The following is a 16,640-nucleotide window of genomic DNA, read 5'->3' on the forward strand; positions in this document are numbered from 1 at the left end:
CTTTTATTACATCCCTATGAAGGTCACTGATCACTTTTAGAGCACTGAAATTGCAAACATTAGATATTATAGGTATTTTTCCAGCAGGCGCCTGACAGGCACATTGTATGTGAACTCGTTAGTCCGAATATTGTATGTGACGGAGGGTTAAAGAATAACCGTGGTTTACATTTTTATGTCATAAATCAATAGTACACATGAAAAAAGCAACTTTGCAATATATCTTATCAGGGAAATCTTTCTCTGCCAGAACTGATCAGTCATTATCACAATTCTCAATTCTGAGGTAAAATCCATATTCAGTGAAGCCTCTCCCATTACTGAGAGAAGATGGCGGCTGCTACTGGTGAGATTCTGTGTAGATGGTAGGAGCTAGCGGCAGGGCTCCTCCTCTGTCTACATAGAATCTCACCAGTAGCAGCCGCCATCTCCTCTCAGTAATGGGAGGGTCTTCACTGAATATGGATTTTACCTCAGAATTGAGAATTGTGATAATGACTGATCAGTTCTGGCAGAGAAAGAAGCAGATTTCCCTGATAAGATACATTGCAAAGTTGTTTTTTTCACGTGTACTATTTATGACATAAAAATTAAAATGCAACAAAAAAATTGGGCTAAACACTGAAAAAAGATTGAAATGGTCATGATGTAACAGCTCTAATAGGAATGGCCTACAACGGTCACTGACAACAATACAGAGCTGTATGTAGCACACCTGTCTTATGTCCATAGTAACATAAGTGGCCACTTCTTTATTCTAATCTAAACTGTATGATAAATTAATATGTCAGCTGCAGACACCAACAAGGCCAATCTGTTGTGTTCAAGTCTGCTTGTTTGAGGGATTCTGACACAGGTGGTGGGATTGAGCATTAGTGGGCCCATCGTAATAAGCCCCTGACATGACCGCAGTTTCTCGAGCACTTCTAGTAAGGCCAGTCTCACACGTCCAGATAATTCCGGTACCGGAAAAATCGGTACCGGAATTATCCGTGTCCGTGTGCTCACGTGGCACATCAGTGTGGCACACGTGCGGCATCTGTGTGCCGACTGGGTACCACACACACCGTGCAGGAGACAGCCCCATTCATTTCTTCTCTCCAGCAGCGTTCGCTGGAAAAAAGGAATGAATAATCTTTTTTCTTTCTTTATTTTTGTTTTTAAAATAAAGTTGCCGGTATCTGCCCCCTCCCACCCCCTGTGCGCCCGCCCGCTGGCATTAAAATACTTACCCAGCTCCCTGGGCGCTTGCATCCTCTCAGTGTCGCAGCTCTTCCTGTATGAGCGGTCACGTGGTGCCGCTTATTACAGTAATGAATATGCGGCTCCACCCCTATGGGGTCCGTGAAAACACGCTGACATGTGCAGAGACACATTGATTTTAATGTGTCTACGTGAGTCAGTGTCTCCGGTACGTGAGGAAACCGTCACCTCACCTACCGGAGCCACTGACGTGTGAAACCGGCCTAATTATAGTTACTGCAGTTTGGTATCAGTCTGTTTGATCAGTTCTTGTTTTTCTCTACTGCTAGGTTCTCCAGATAAATGTGCTGGGGTCCATGAATGGTATGTATACCATGGCAATATGCTGGAGAAACCAGAGTTTGTTCCCGCAGTTCCACTTTCCATAGCAGGTGAGATATCACAATTAGTTTTTTTCCTCCTTTTTTAAAATTAATAGTAAAGTGATTGGAACACTACAGTGACCAGAACGTGGTCCTCTAATTTGGAGTCTTCAGAGAAGCTGCCCGCTGACTTGTTAACAGCTCTTTGGCATTTTAGCCATGAGATAGCTTCTCAGAGAGCTTTTTTTCTAGCAATCTCTACAAATGTTGTGTACTTGTCTGCTGCTTTTCTTTGGCATTTTTTGGGGCGTTTTCAGCAAACTGAAGTGGTTTAAAGCCTGAAAATATACAGAGCATCTAGTTTTTACATATACATGTAAATGGTCATTCTTTTTAGCATTTTCTTTAATTTTGGAACCTGTACATACCATATTTTACGGACTTTAAGAAGCACCGGACCATTAGACGCACCTAGGTCTTAGAGGAGTAAATTAGGAAAAAATATTTGAAGCAAAAAATGTGGTCAATTCTGTACTTAATATCCCCTATCCTGGTATATATGGTCCCCTCATCCCCATTCTGATACACATGGCCCACTCATTCCTACCCTGGTGTGCATATTCCCCCTCATCCCTATCCTGGCATGCTTAGCCCCCTAATCCCTATCCTGGTATGCATGGTCCCATCCCTATCCTGGTATGCAGGGCCCCATCCCTATTCTGGTATGATTTCCCCCCAAACCTGTTCCTGGTAAGCATGGCCCCATCCTTACAATTTGCCCCCACCCCCATCCCCATCTTGGTATGCATCGCCCCATCCTTATAATTGGCCCCCACCGCATCCCCATCCTGGTATGCATGGCCCATCCTTATAATTAGCCCCCATCCCCATCCTGGTATACATGGCACCATCAGAAAGCATAAAAAACCAAACCATTACACCCACCTACACGGCGCTCCCTTGCAGCATCCTGCTCAGGTGCCAGCAACTGCTTTATGCTTGTAAGCAGCGCATTCATGAACATTCATTTCTCTTAAAGGGAACCCGTCACCTCAAATTGGTGGGATATTTAAATGAGCTTTTACCTGTCCGATGGGCAGCGAAAAGCATTACTGCGCATGCGCTCGTGCATTATGTCCCGGAAGTATTTTGCTGTGTTGCGGGACATAGTGCGCGGGCGCATGTGCAGTAATGCTTTTCGGCTTTGCCTGCAGTTGGGCAAAGCATACTGCGCGTGCGTCACCGAAGATTGCATTGCGCACGCGCCAACTATGGCGCACACGTACTCTAATTCACTGACATATTGCGAACAACAGAGACGGACGGGGTGGAGAAATGAAGAGGAAACACCGCCCATCGGACCGGTTAAAACTCATTTAAATATCCCGCCAATTTGAGGTGACAGGTTCCCTTTAAGTAGCGGCACACGTGACCTCCAGCAGCAGCAGGAAGCCAGTTACTGACACTGCGTGCTACAGAAGAGCAATGAATACTCACTGCTCTTTGAGTACAGTCCCGGTGAATATTCTGGCAGCTGAGCTCTGCTTGTGAGCAGCGCATGACGTCCCTGCCATGCATTGCTTAAAAGCATAAGGCAGTTACTGGCATCGGAGCAGGATGCTGGGAGGGAGCGCTGTGTAGGTGAGTGTAATGTTTTTTTTTGTTAATGTTTTCTGATGGGGCCATGCATACTAGGATGATGATGGGGTGGGAGCCAATTATAAGGAGGATGGGGCCATGCATACCAGGACTGGGTTTGGGGGGAAATCATACTAAGATAATATTATTGTTGAGAAATAAATATTCATTGCCCTCCACGCCCATGGGCGTGGAATGAAGTGAATATTCATTTCTCTTTAGCAGTGGGAACTGGAGTTAGCTGCAGCCGCCGGCTCCTGCCTCCTGTGACCTGCTGCTCCTCCGATGCCGTTCCCACACCTCCCCACCACAGCCAGACTATATACCGTACCCCACCATACATCCAAACTATAAGACGCACCCCCTATTGTCCTCCAAATTTTTGGAGGGAAAAAGTGTGTCTTATAGTCCGAAAAATACGGTATGTTCTGATTTCAGTTTCCATTGCCTCTTTTCAATCCACTGATATCAGATCAGGCTCTTCTCTTGTGTAAGCAGTAGTGTTGAGCGATACCGTCCGATACTTGAAAGGATCGGTATCGGATAGTATCGGCCGATACCCGAAAAATATCGGATATCGCCGATACCGATATCCGATACCAATACAAGTCAATGGGACATCAAGTATCGGAAGGTATTCTCATGGTTCCCAGGGTCTGAAGGAGAGGAAACTCTCCTTCAGGCCCTGGGATCCATAGGGATGTGTAAAATAAAGAATTAAAATAAAAAATATTGATATGCTCACCTCTCCGGCGGCCCCTGGACATCACGCTGGTAACCGGCCGGCTTCTTTGTTTAAAATGAGCGCCTTCAGGACCTGCGAATGACGTCGCGGCTTCTGATTGGTCGCGTGCCGCCCATGTGACCGGCACGCGACCAATCAGAAGCCGCGACGTCATTCGCAGGTCCTTAATTCCTAGAATTAGGAGTTTTGTGAATGAGAATGACGTCGCGGCTTCTGATTGGTCGCGTGCCGGTCACATGGGTGGCACGCGACCAATCAGAAGCCGCGACGTCATTCGCAGGTCCTGAAGGCGCTCATTTTAAACAAAGAAGCCGGCCGGTTAGCAGCGTGATTTACAGGGGCCGCCGGATAGGTGAGCATATCAATATTTTTTATTTTAATTCTTTATTTTACACATCCCTATTGATCCGATACCGATACCCGATATCACAAAAGTATCGGATCTCAGTATCGGAATTCCGATACCGCAAGTATCGGCCGATACCCGATACTTGCGGTATCGGAATGCTCAACACTAGTAAGCAGTAATTGAGATGTTGGATTCTCGCTAGGATCTTTAGCTGAACCAGCATTAGCCATTGCTGGAGATTTACAAGCTCTGGGTTGTCTCATCAGCTGTTGATTGACAGCTTTCTACCTATGATACACTGTGTGAAGGCATTAATCTGTCAATCAGTGATGGGGTGGGCTAAATGGAGCCCATAAATATAGAAGTGAGCAGCAGAGCTGTCACTTTCTAACATAAAAAGAGGTGCACAACTCCTTTAACTAAATAAACATGGGGTATTGTAATAATTACTGAATAATAAGGCATATTTAATAAAATATTAAAGCAGTAAAAAAGTAAATATCCATGACACCAATGTATCCAGTGCAGGCAGGCCCATAGATGTCTGTACCATCTCTGCTCCATTCGAAAGTCAGAGGATTGGCAGCTGCAGTCAGGTGACAAGAAGAGCATGTCATCGGGGAAACATCTGAGCACACACTCTTCTAGTCAACTGATTGCTGCAGCCAAACACTGGCTACAGATGTGCTCTGCGTACAGAATGGAGCAGATATGGCTTCTGATGCCATCAAAGACCTCCAGAGTGGCCTACACTGGATCCGTTTTTATTTTTAGCTTATCCATGCTTTGAATTAGCTAGCCAATACTTGGACAACTCTTTCTGAAATGTTGTAGAACCCCTTTGGGCGGCACGGTGGCGCAGTGGTTAGCACAGCAGCCTTGCAGCGCTGGAGTCCTGGGTTCAAACCCCACCAAGGACAACATCTGCAAAGAGTTTGTATGTTCTCTCCGTGTTTGCGTGGGTTTCCTCCGGGCACTCCGGTTTCCTCCCACATTACAAAGACATACTGATAGGGAATTTAGATTGTGAGCCCCATCGGGGACAGTGATGATAATGTGTGCAAAATGTAACGCGGTGTGGAATATGTTAGCGCTATATAAAAAAATAAAGATTATTATATACTTATACTCGGCTTCCACTCTGGCGCCATTTCAGCTATGTCTGCATCTGGTCTCCCAGGTAGTCACATGACATTGTTATGCAATGTGAGCACTGCAGCCAATCAGCGCTCACACCTACCTTGGATGAAATTCAGATGTGCTATAGAAGTGTGAGCGAAGCGGTCCATTAGCGGCTACTGATTGGCTGCAGCATTAATGTGGCATAAAAATGTCATGCAAGTGCTGAGAGATCCGACACCTACATCGCAGGTACGGCTTTGGTGTGGAAGGGTAGTATTTTATATTTTACACTGGGGAATACAGTATATAAGAACAGGTTGTTCGAGAAGTGAACAACCTCTTGAAAATATTTTTTCTATGTCAGACAGCCCCCTTAAAGCAGGTCTGTCATCTAACAATGCTGACCTGTGTAAGGGTAACATATTGCAAGCAAAAAGTAATTTCCAGTAGGCAAAACAGCCTATGTTATTGTACAGTGATAGTAGTACCTGTAATGTTGATGGCACTCTGCACACGACAGGATTCATTAGTTTAAGTAAATTGATTTAGAAAAGAAATATAAGGCTCTATAATATGGGGCCAGATAGATCATTGTATGTTTTAGATAAATACATAGCATTAGGCACATTAGGTGTATAGTCATGGCCAAAAGTGTTGATACCCTTGAAATTGTTCCAGGAAATGAAGTATTTCTCCTAGAAAAATATTGCAATTACACATATTTTGTTATAAGCAAGTTTATTTTCTTTCTTGTATTGAAACCACACAATAAAATGGAGGAAAAAAATGCTAATTGGACATAATTTCACATAAAACATATTTGGTTGCACACCCTTTGGAATAGACAACTGCAATCAATCACTTCCTTGTGTGTATTTGAACAACAGAAAAAGAAACAAAAATGTCAAATTGGACATAATTTCACATAAAACCACCAAAATAGGCCAAACAAAATGTTTAATACCTATCCAAAATTGTCGGTAAACTATTTTGTTTCAAGCATGTGATGTTTATTCATACTCATCTGTGGCAAGTAACAGGTGAAGGCAATATGAAAATCACATCTGAAACCAGATAAAAAAGGGAGATATTGACTCAGTCTTTTCATTGTGTGTCTGTGAGTGCCACACTAAGCATGGAGAACCATAATTGTTGAAGCATTTTAGCAATCTTAAGGTTGCAAGTCCATCTCTAGAGATCTTAATGTTCTTTTGTCCACTGTGCGCAACATAATCAAAAAGTTTACAATCCATGGTACTGTAGCTAATCTCGCTGGATGTGGATGGTAGAGAAAAATTGCTGAATGGTTGGTTGCCAAGCAGGATTGTCCGGATGGTGGATAAATAGCCCCAATCAAGTTCCAAAGACATTCAAGCTGTCATGCAGGCTCAGTGTGCATCAGTGTCAGCGCGAACTATCAGTTGACATTTGAGTGAAATGAAACGCCATGGCAGGAGACCAAGGAAGACCCCACTGCTGACACAAAGACATAAAAAGCTAGACTGCAGATTGCCAAAATGTACGTGAGTAAGCCAGAATCCTTCTGGGAAGTGTCTTTTGGGCAATTGAGACCTAGATAGAGCTTTTTGGTAAAGCACATTATTATACTGGTTACTGAAAACAGAATGAGGCTTACAAAGAAAAGAACACATTACCAATGGTCAAATATGGTGGAAGGTCAAAGATGTTTTAGTGTCGTTTTTCTGCCTCTGACACTGGGAGCCATGACTGTGTGCAAGGCATCATGAAATCTGAAAATTACCAAAGAATTTTGGGTCGCAATGTAGTGCCCAGTGTCAGAAACCAGAGTTTGCTTCCTTGGTCATGGGTCTTCCAACAGGACAATGACCCCATGCATATTTCAAGAACCACCCAGAAATAAATAGAAACAAACTGCTGGACAGTACTGAAGTGGCCAACAATGAGTCCTAATCTAAATCCCATTGAACACCTGTGGAGCGATATTATGTTGGAGAAGGCACCTTCAAATATGAGACACCTGGAGCAGTTTTCAATAGAAGAGTGGTCCAAATTCCAGTTGAGGTGTAAGAAGCTTGTTGTGATGGTTATAGGAAGCAATTGATTGCAGTTGCAGTTACAGTTAGGTCCACATATATTTGGACAGAGACAACATTTTTCTAATTTTGGTTATAGACATTACCACAATGAATTTTAAACAAAACAATTCAGATGCAGTTGAAGGTCAGACTTTCAGCTTTCATTTGAGTGTATCCACATTAAAATTGGATGAAGGGTTTAGGAGTTTCAGCTCCTTAACATGTGCCACCCTGTTTTTAAAGGGGCCAAAAGTAATTGAACAGATTCAATAATTTTAAATAAAATGTTCATTTTTAGTACTTTGTTGAAAACCCTTTGTTGGCAATGACTGCTTGAAGTCTTGGACTCATGGACATCACCAGACGCTGTGTTTCCTCCTTTTTGATGCTCTGCCAGGCCTTCACTGCGGTGGTTTTCAGTTGCTGTTTGTTTGTGGGCCTTTCTGTCTGAAGTTTAGTCTTTAACAAGTGAAATGCATGCTCAATTGGGTTGAGATCAGATGACTGACTTGGCCATTCAAGAATATTCCACTTCTTTGCCTTAATAAACTCCTGGGTTGCTTTGGCTTTATGTTTTGGGTCATTGTCCATCTGTAGTATGAAACAACGACCAATCAGTTTGGCTGCATTTGGCTGGATCTGAGCACACAGTATGTCTCTGAATACCTCAGAATTCATTCGGCTGCTTCTGTCCTGTGCCACATCTTCAATAAACACTAGTGACCCAGTGCCACTGGCAGCCATGCATGCCCAAGCCATCACTCTGCCTCCACCGTGTTTTACAGATGATGTGGTATGCTTTAGATCATGAGCTGTACCACGCCTTCGCCATACTTTTCTCTTTCCATCATTCTGGTAGAGGTTGATCTTGGTTTCATCTGTCCAAAGAATGTTCTTCCAGAACTGTGCTGGCTTTTTTAGATGTTTTTTTAGCAAAGTCCAGTCTAGCCTTTTTATTCTTGATGCTTATGAGTGGCTTTCACCGTGCGGTGAACCCTCTGTATTTACTTTCATGCAGTCTTCTCTTTATGGTAGATTTGGATATTGATACGCCTACCTCCTGGAGAGTGTTGTTCACTTGGTTGGCTGTTGTGAAGGGGTTTCTCTTCACCATGGAGATTATTCTGCGATCATCCACCACTGTTGTCTTCCGTGGGTGCCCAGGTCTTTTTGCATTGATGAGTTCACCAGTGCTTTCTTTCTTTCTCAGGATGTACCAAACTGTAGATTTTGCCACTCCTAATATTGTAGCAATTTCTCGGATGGTTTTTTCTGTTTTTGCAGCTTAAGGATGGCTTGTTTCACCTGCATGGAGAGCTCCTTTGACCGCATGTTTACTTCACAGCAAAACCTTCCAAATGCAAACACCACACCTCAAATCTACTCCAGGCCTTTTATCAGCTTAATTGAGAATGACATAACGAAGGGATTGCCCACACCTGTCCATGAAATAGCCTTGAAGTCAAATGTCCTATTACTTTTGGTCCCTTTAAAAACAGGGTGGCACATGTTAAGGAGCTGAAACTCCTAAACCCTTCATCCAATTTTAATGTGGCTACCCTCAAATGAAAGCTGAAAGTCTGAACTTCAACTGCATCTGAATTGTTTTGTTGAAAAAATTCATTGTGGTAATGTCTATAACCAAAACTAGAAAAATGTTGTCTCAGTCCAAATATATATGGGCCTAACTGTATTTATTCCAAAAGGTGTGCAACCAAATATAAAGTTGATGGTGCCAACATTTTTGTCTGGCCCATTTTTGTGTGATATTATGTCCAATTTGCATTTTTTCCTCTGTTTTTTTGTGTTGTTCCAATATACACAAAGGAAATAAACTCATGTATAACAAAACGTGTGTAATTGCAATAATTTTCTGTGAGAAATACTTCATTTTCTGGAACAATATCAAGGGTGCCAACACTTTCGGCCATTAGTGCATGGATTTTACACATCAATGTCAAACATTTGTGAATAGTTTTCTTGTCATTTGGGTAATTTCTAAATATTTACAATTACAGGTAATTACTAGTATCCCATACCTCAAAAACAATCCTCTGTCATATAGTCAGTGTCAAAATTGATCTTTTATGTTTCCCCATGTTTGGTTTCCACCAGTGTAAAGCCTCATAGCTTCAACAATGTATCCCACATTCCTTAAAAGCATAAGCTTTGCAGAAGTTCACTGTTGTGGGCAGACATGCGGCCCGAGCCTGCCTCATGAATGAAACCAAACTGACACCAGGTATTTCAGACACCGAAATAAATAAACACCTATTTCAACCTTTCTGAAAGGCAGGGTCAGATTGCCAGCAGGTATGGGACTGAATTGTTAGGAAGGCATTTAGCATGCTTAGGACACAGCCATTGAGCTCTTGACAGTTCCCGCCAGCATTCACAGCGCATACATTCTACGTGAAATGTCCATATGTATGGTATTATTAACTTTTGTGTGGTAATATTTCCCTGTGCTTAAGAGTTTGTTTTTCTAAGTTTTGCTTGTATCATTGACCTTTCTTTTGCCGTCATTAAACTCTCATAAACAGGCATATTTATGATCATGTACTTTGTAGATTAACAGAGATTGAGCAATTTTTTTCTGTGTTTTAGATGATATTGACTCTGCTAAGGCAAATGTATTTTGTGTACATACTGCAAGCTGAGCATTTCTCTTACATGTGTAGGTGGCACTCCGACTGCTAGGGATCTCTGGCTTTCTAAGAACCCTGACATTCAGAGACAGAGATTCTATACATGTATGGCATGCTTCCATGTGGAGAGATGGACAGAGGGACTGAGGAGCTTGGACAGCCAGCTTGCTGCAACCTGTTGCCTGCTGATATATTTGACAGTTCAGGTAATGTCAACATTTTGTATGTAACATTTGTTATTGGCTAGCTGTATAGTGTTTATGGGATCCCCACTCTTCACAAAACTCAGCCAACAGTTCTATGTGTACACCGTGTTCCAAATTATTATGCAGAGCAGAGTCTCCAAACATTTTATTGGTTGTAAAGAACTGAAAATGGTCATTTGTAGAATTTTCTGCATGAAGAGGTCACATTTACTGAAATCAAAAGCTTTTTTCAATCAGAAACATCTTAACAGGCCATGTTACATGTTAACACATGACCTTTTCTTTGATATCACCTTCACAATTCTTGCATCCATTGAGCTTGAGAGTTTTGGTAGAGTTTCTGCTTGAATGTTTTTGAAAATAGCCTCCCAAACCTGCTGTTTTGATGAACTTCTTCCCTCCCCCATAGATCATTTGCTTGATGATGCTTCAGAGGTTCTCAATAGGTTTTAGGTAAGGGGAGAATGGTGGCCACACCATGAGTTTATCTCCTTTTATGCCATTTAAGAAAGTGGTCAGTCATTATCTCTATATACTTTGCCTAGGTAATTTTCACACCTACAGGGACCCTAATGAGGCCTACCAGTTCTATCTCCATGATTTCAGCCAAACATGACTCCACCACCTCATTGCTGACATCATAGCCTCGTTGCGACATGGTATCCATTCACCAAACATCCACTACTCCATCAATCTGGACTATCCAGGGTTGAATGGCACTCATCAGTAAACAGGACAGTTTTAAAATTAGTCTCCATGTATGTCTGAACCCACTGCAACATATTTGCTTGTGAGTACTGTTTAGGGGTGGCCGAACAATAGGTTTATGCACAACTACAATCCTCTGGAGGATCCTACATAGGTTCACAATACTCCAGAGGCACCAGCAGCTTCAAATACCTATTTGCTGCTTTGTAATTGCATTTTAGCAGCTGCTCTCTTAATCCAATGAATAGATCTGGCAGAAACCTTCCACATTATGCCTTTATCTGCACTAACTCTTCTATGCTCTGTATTAGCCACAAATATATTCACATACAGTGATCATGCTTATGTTTTCATAAAATATCTAATATTTTCACATCTTGTCCAAGGCATGGCACTATTTGGCTCTTTTCAGCAGCCTAGAGATCCTTTTTCATTCCCATATTGCTTGAAACCTGTAACATACTTAAAAATGTCCATCATCCTTCTTAAAGGGAACCTGTCACCCCCAAAATCGAAGGTGAGCTAAGCCCACCGTCATCAGGAGCTTATCTACAGCATTCTGTAATGCTGTAGATAAGCCCCCGATGTATCCTGAAAGATGAGAAAAACAGGTTAGATTATACTCACCTGGGCAGGCGGTCCGATCCAATGGGCGTCGCGGTCCGGTCCGGGGCCTCCCATCTTCATAGGATGACGTCCTCTTCTTGTCTTAACGCTGCAGCTCCGGCGCAGGCGTACTTTGTCTGCCCTGTTGAGGGCAGAGCAAAGTACTGCAGTGCGCAGGCATCGGGAAAAGTCAGAGAGGCCCAGCGCCTGTGCACTGCAGTACTTTGCTCTGGTGGATACACAGCTGATAGTCCTACTGAATAGACTGTTAGAATTTGTATTATGGGAAGAAAAAAGCAGCTAAGTAAAGAAAATTTCTTACTTTAAGAAATGAAGGTCAGTCAGTCCGAAAAATTGAGCAAATTTTGAAAGTGTCTCCAAGTGCAGTGGCAAAAACCATCAAGCGCTACAAAGAAACTGGCTCACATGAGGACCGCCCCAGGAAATGAAGACCAAGAGTCACCTCTGCTTCTGAGGATAAGTTTATCCGAGTCACCAGCCTCAGAAATCGCAGGTTAACAGCACCTCAGATTAGAGACCAGGTCAATGTCACACAGAGTTCTAGCAGCAGACACATCTCTACAACAACTGTTAAGAGGAGACTTTGTGCAGCAGGCCTTCATGGTAAAATAGCTGCTAGGAAACCACTGCTAAGGACAGGCAACAAGCAGAAGAGACTTGTTTGGGCTAAAGAATAGAAGGAATGGACATTAGACCAGTGTAAATCTGTGCTTTGGTCTGATAGTCCAAATTTGAGATCTTTGGTTCCAACCACCGTGTCTTTGTGCGACGCAGAAAAGGTGAACGGATGGACTCTACATGCTTGGTTCCCACCATGAAGCATGGAGGAGGAGGTGGGATGGTGTGGGGGTGCTTTGCTGGTGACACTGTTGGGGATTTATTCAAAATTGAAGGCATACTGAACCAGCATGGCTACGACAGCATCTTGCAGCGACATGCTAATCCATCCGGTTTGCGTTTAGTTGGACCATCATTTATTTTTCAACAGGACAATGACCCCAAACACACCTCCAGGCTGTGTAAGGGCTATTTGTCCAAGAAGGAGAGTGATGGGGTGCTACGCCAGATGACCTGGTCTCCACAGTCACCAGACCTGAACCCAATCGAGATAGTTTGGGGTGAGCTGGACCGCAGAGTGAAGGCAAAAGGACCAACAAGTGCTAAGCATCTCTGGGAACTCCTTCAAGATTGTTGGAAGACCATTCCCGATGACTACCTCTTGAAGCTCATCAAGTGAATGCCAAGAGTGTGCAAAGCAGTCATCAAAGCAAAACGTGGCTACTTTGAAGAACCCGGAATATAAGACATAATTTCAGTTGTTTCACACTTTTTTGTTAAGTATATAATTCCATGTGTTAATTCATAGTTTTGATGCCTTCAGTGTGAATTTACAATTTTCATTGTCATGAAAATACAGAAAAATCTTTAAATGAGAAGGTGTGTCCAAACTTTTGGCCTGTACTGTATAAATACTGTGTATATATATATATATATATATATATATATATATATATACTGTATATATATATATATATATATATATATATATATATATATATATATATATATACTGTATATATACATGTATCTACTATATAATTTTCTAAGGGTCACTTCCGTCTGTCTGTCTGTCCCGGATATTCATTGGTCGCGGCCTCTGTCTGTCATGGAATCCAAGTCGCTGATTGGTCTCGCCAGCTGCCTGTCATGGCTGCCGTGACCAATCAGAGACGCCCACAGTCCGATTAGTCCCTCTCTACTCCCCTGCAGTCAGTGCCCGGCGCTCGCTCCATACTCCCCGCAGTCACCGCTCACACAGGGTTAATGCCAGCGGTAAAGGACCGCGTTATGCCGCGGGTAACTCACTCCGTTACCGCCGCTATTAACCCTGTGTGACCAAATTTTTACTATTGATGCTGCCTATGCAGTGTCAATAGTAAAAGGATCTAATGTTAAAAATAATAAAAAAAATAAAAAATCATTGTATACTCACCTTCCGCCGCCTTTCCCGCTCCTCGTGACGCTCCGGTAACCGCTCCATGCAAGCGGCAGGTTCCGGTGGCAAGGATGGTATGCGACAAGGACCAGCCATGACGTCACGGTCATGTGACCGCGACATCAACACGGGTCCTGTGCTACTAACCCTGGGACCGGAAGCTGCCGAGTGCACCGCACACAGGCGACATGACTACAAGAGCTCCCTCGGAAGGTGAGTACCGTATATACTCGAGTATAAGCCGACCCGAGTATAAGCCGACCCCCCTAATTTTGCCACAAAAAACTGGGGAAACTTATTGACTCAAGTATAAGCCTAGGGTAGGAAATGCAGCAGCTACCGGTGAATTTCAAAAATAAAAATAGATGTTCCATACCGTTCATTATTGCCCCATAGATGCTCCATATAAAGCTGTGCCACATATAATGCTCTGCACCGTTCATTATGGCCCCATAGATGCTCCATATAAAGCTGTGCCACATATCATGCTCCATACTGTTCATTATTGCCCCATAGATGCTCCGTATAAAGCTATGCCACATATAATGTGCTGCACCGTTCATTATGGCCCCATATAAAGCTGTGCCATATATAATGCTCCATACTGTTCATTATTGCCCCATAGAAGCTCCATATAAAGCTATGCCACATATAATGCTCTGCACCGTTCATTATGGCCCCATATAAAGCTGTGCCACATATAATGCTCCATACTGTTCATTATTGCCCCATAGATGCTCCATATAAAGCTGTGCCACATATATAATGCTGTGCACCGTTCATTATGGCCCCATAGATGCTCCATATAAAGCTGTGCCCCATATATAATGCTCTGCACCGTTCATTATGGCCCCATAGATGCTCCATATAAAGCTGAGCCACATATAATGCTGCTGCTGCAATAAAGAAAAAAAAATCACATACTCACCTCTTCGCTCAGGACGCCGGCGCTTTCAATATTTACCTGCTCCTCGTGCGGCTCCGTCTCCAGCACTGACACTGACGCTCAGCAGAGGGCGCGCACTGACTATGTCACCGCGCCCTCTGACCTGAGCGTCACAGCCAGAGGACGCTGGAGACGGAGCCGCACCGGAACGAGGAGCAGGTAAATATCGCGCAGCGCTCCCCTTACTTACCTGCTCCTGGCGCGGTCCCTGCACGTCCCTGCTTCTTCCACCGCTGCATCTCCTTCCTGTATTGAGCGGTCACAGTAACCGCTCATTACAGTCATGAATATGCGGCTCCACCTCTATGAGGTGAGAGGTGGAGCCGCATATTCATGACTGTAATGAGCGGTACCATGTGACCGCTCAATACAGGAAGAATCTGCAGCGCTGGAAAAAGCAGGGACTGCAGGGACCGCGCCAGGAGTAGGTAAGTATAACTAAACAGTCCCCGCTCCCCCTCCCCTGCCGACCCCGGGTATGACTCGAGTATAGGCCGAGAGGGGGACTTTCAGCCCCCAGAAATGGGCTGAAAATCTCGGCTTATACTCAAGTATATACGGTATATGTTTATTTTTTATTTTTTAACTTGTGACATACGTGGCTGGGCAATATACTACGTGACTGGCCAATATACTATGTGGCTGTGCAATATACTACGTGGTTCTGTGCTGTATACCAAGTCACTGGGCAATATACCACGTGACTGGGCAATATACTACGTGGCTGGGCAATATACTATGTGGCTGGGCAATATACTACGTGGCTGTGCAATATACTACGTGACTGGGCAATATACTACGTGGCTGGGCAATATACTACATGGCTCTGTGCTGTATACTACGTGGCTGGGCAATGTACTATGTGACTGGGAAATATACGTGGCTGGGCAATATACTACGTGGCTGGGCAATATACGTGGCTGGGCAATATACTACGTGACTGGGCAATATACTACGTGACTGGGCAATATACTACGTGACTGGGCAATATACTACGTGACTGGGCAATATACTACGTGGCTGGGCAATATACTACGTGACTGGGCAGTATACTACGTGGCTGGGCAATATACTACATGGCTCTGTGCTGTATACTAGTGGCTGGGCAATATACTACATGGCTCTGTGCTGTATACTACATGGCTTGGCAATATACTACATGGCTCTGTGCTGTATACTACGTGGCTGGGCAATATACTACGTCACTGGGCAATGTACTACGTCACTGGGCAATATACTATGTGACTGGGCAATATACTACGTGGCTGGGCAATATACGTGGCTGGGCAATATACTACGTGACTGGGCAATATACTACGTGACTGGGCAATATACTACTTGGCTGGGCAATATACTACATGGCTCTGTGCTGTATACTATGTGGCTGGGCAATATACTACGTCATTGGGCAATATACTACGTGGCTGGGCAATATACTACGTCACTGGGCAATATACTACGTCACTGGGCAATATACTACGTGACTGGGCAATATACTACGTGACTGGGCAATATACTACGTGGCTGGGCAATATACTACATGGCTCTGTGCTGTATACTATGTGGCTGGGCAATATACTACGTCATTGGGCAATATGCTACGTCACTGGGCAATATACTACATGGCTGGGCAATATACGTGACTGGGCAATATACTACGTGACTGGGCAATATACTACGTGCCTGGGCAGTATACTACGTGGCTGGGCAATATACTACGTCATTGGACAATATGCTACGTCACTGGGCAATATACTACGTGGCTGGGCAATATACTACGTGGCTGGGCAATATACTATGGGACTGGGCAATATACTACGTGACTGGGCAATATACTACGTCACTGGGCAATATACTACGTCACTGGGCAATATACTACGTGGCTGGGCAATATACTATGTGACTGGGCAATATACTACGTGACTGGGCAATACAATATACTACGTGGCTGGGCAATATACTACGTGACTGGGCAATATACTATGTCACTGGGCAATATACTACGTGGCTGGGCAATATACTATGTGACTGGG

At 43.7% G+C, this 16,640-nt stretch overlaps 1 protein-coding gene across 7 annotated transcripts in view; it reads left to right on the top strand.

The window, feature by feature from the left end:
- Positions 1 to 16,640, top strand: part of FAM120B (family with sequence similarity 120 member B) — a 408,137-nt gene that overhangs the window by 34,656 nt on the left and 356,841 nt on the right. For all 7 annotated transcript variants that reach the window (XM_069769279.1, XM_069769283.1, XM_069769281.1 and 4 more), the window contains exons 4-5: positions 1,533 to 1,634; positions 10,158 to 10,330. In XM_069769279.1, coding sequence (XP_069625380.1) covers positions 1,533 to 1,634; positions 10,158 to 10,330 — 275 coding nt within the window. The remainder of the gene's footprint in view (positions 1 to 1,532; positions 1,635 to 10,157; positions 10,331 to 16,640) is intronic.

Source organism: Ranitomeya imitator, chromosome 5 (assembly GCF_032444005.1).
Source record: "Ranitomeya imitator isolate aRanImi1 chromosome 5, aRanImi1.pri, whole genome shotgun sequence".
NCBI lineage: Eukaryota > Metazoa > Chordata > Amphibia > Anura > Dendrobatidae > Ranitomeya > Ranitomeya imitator.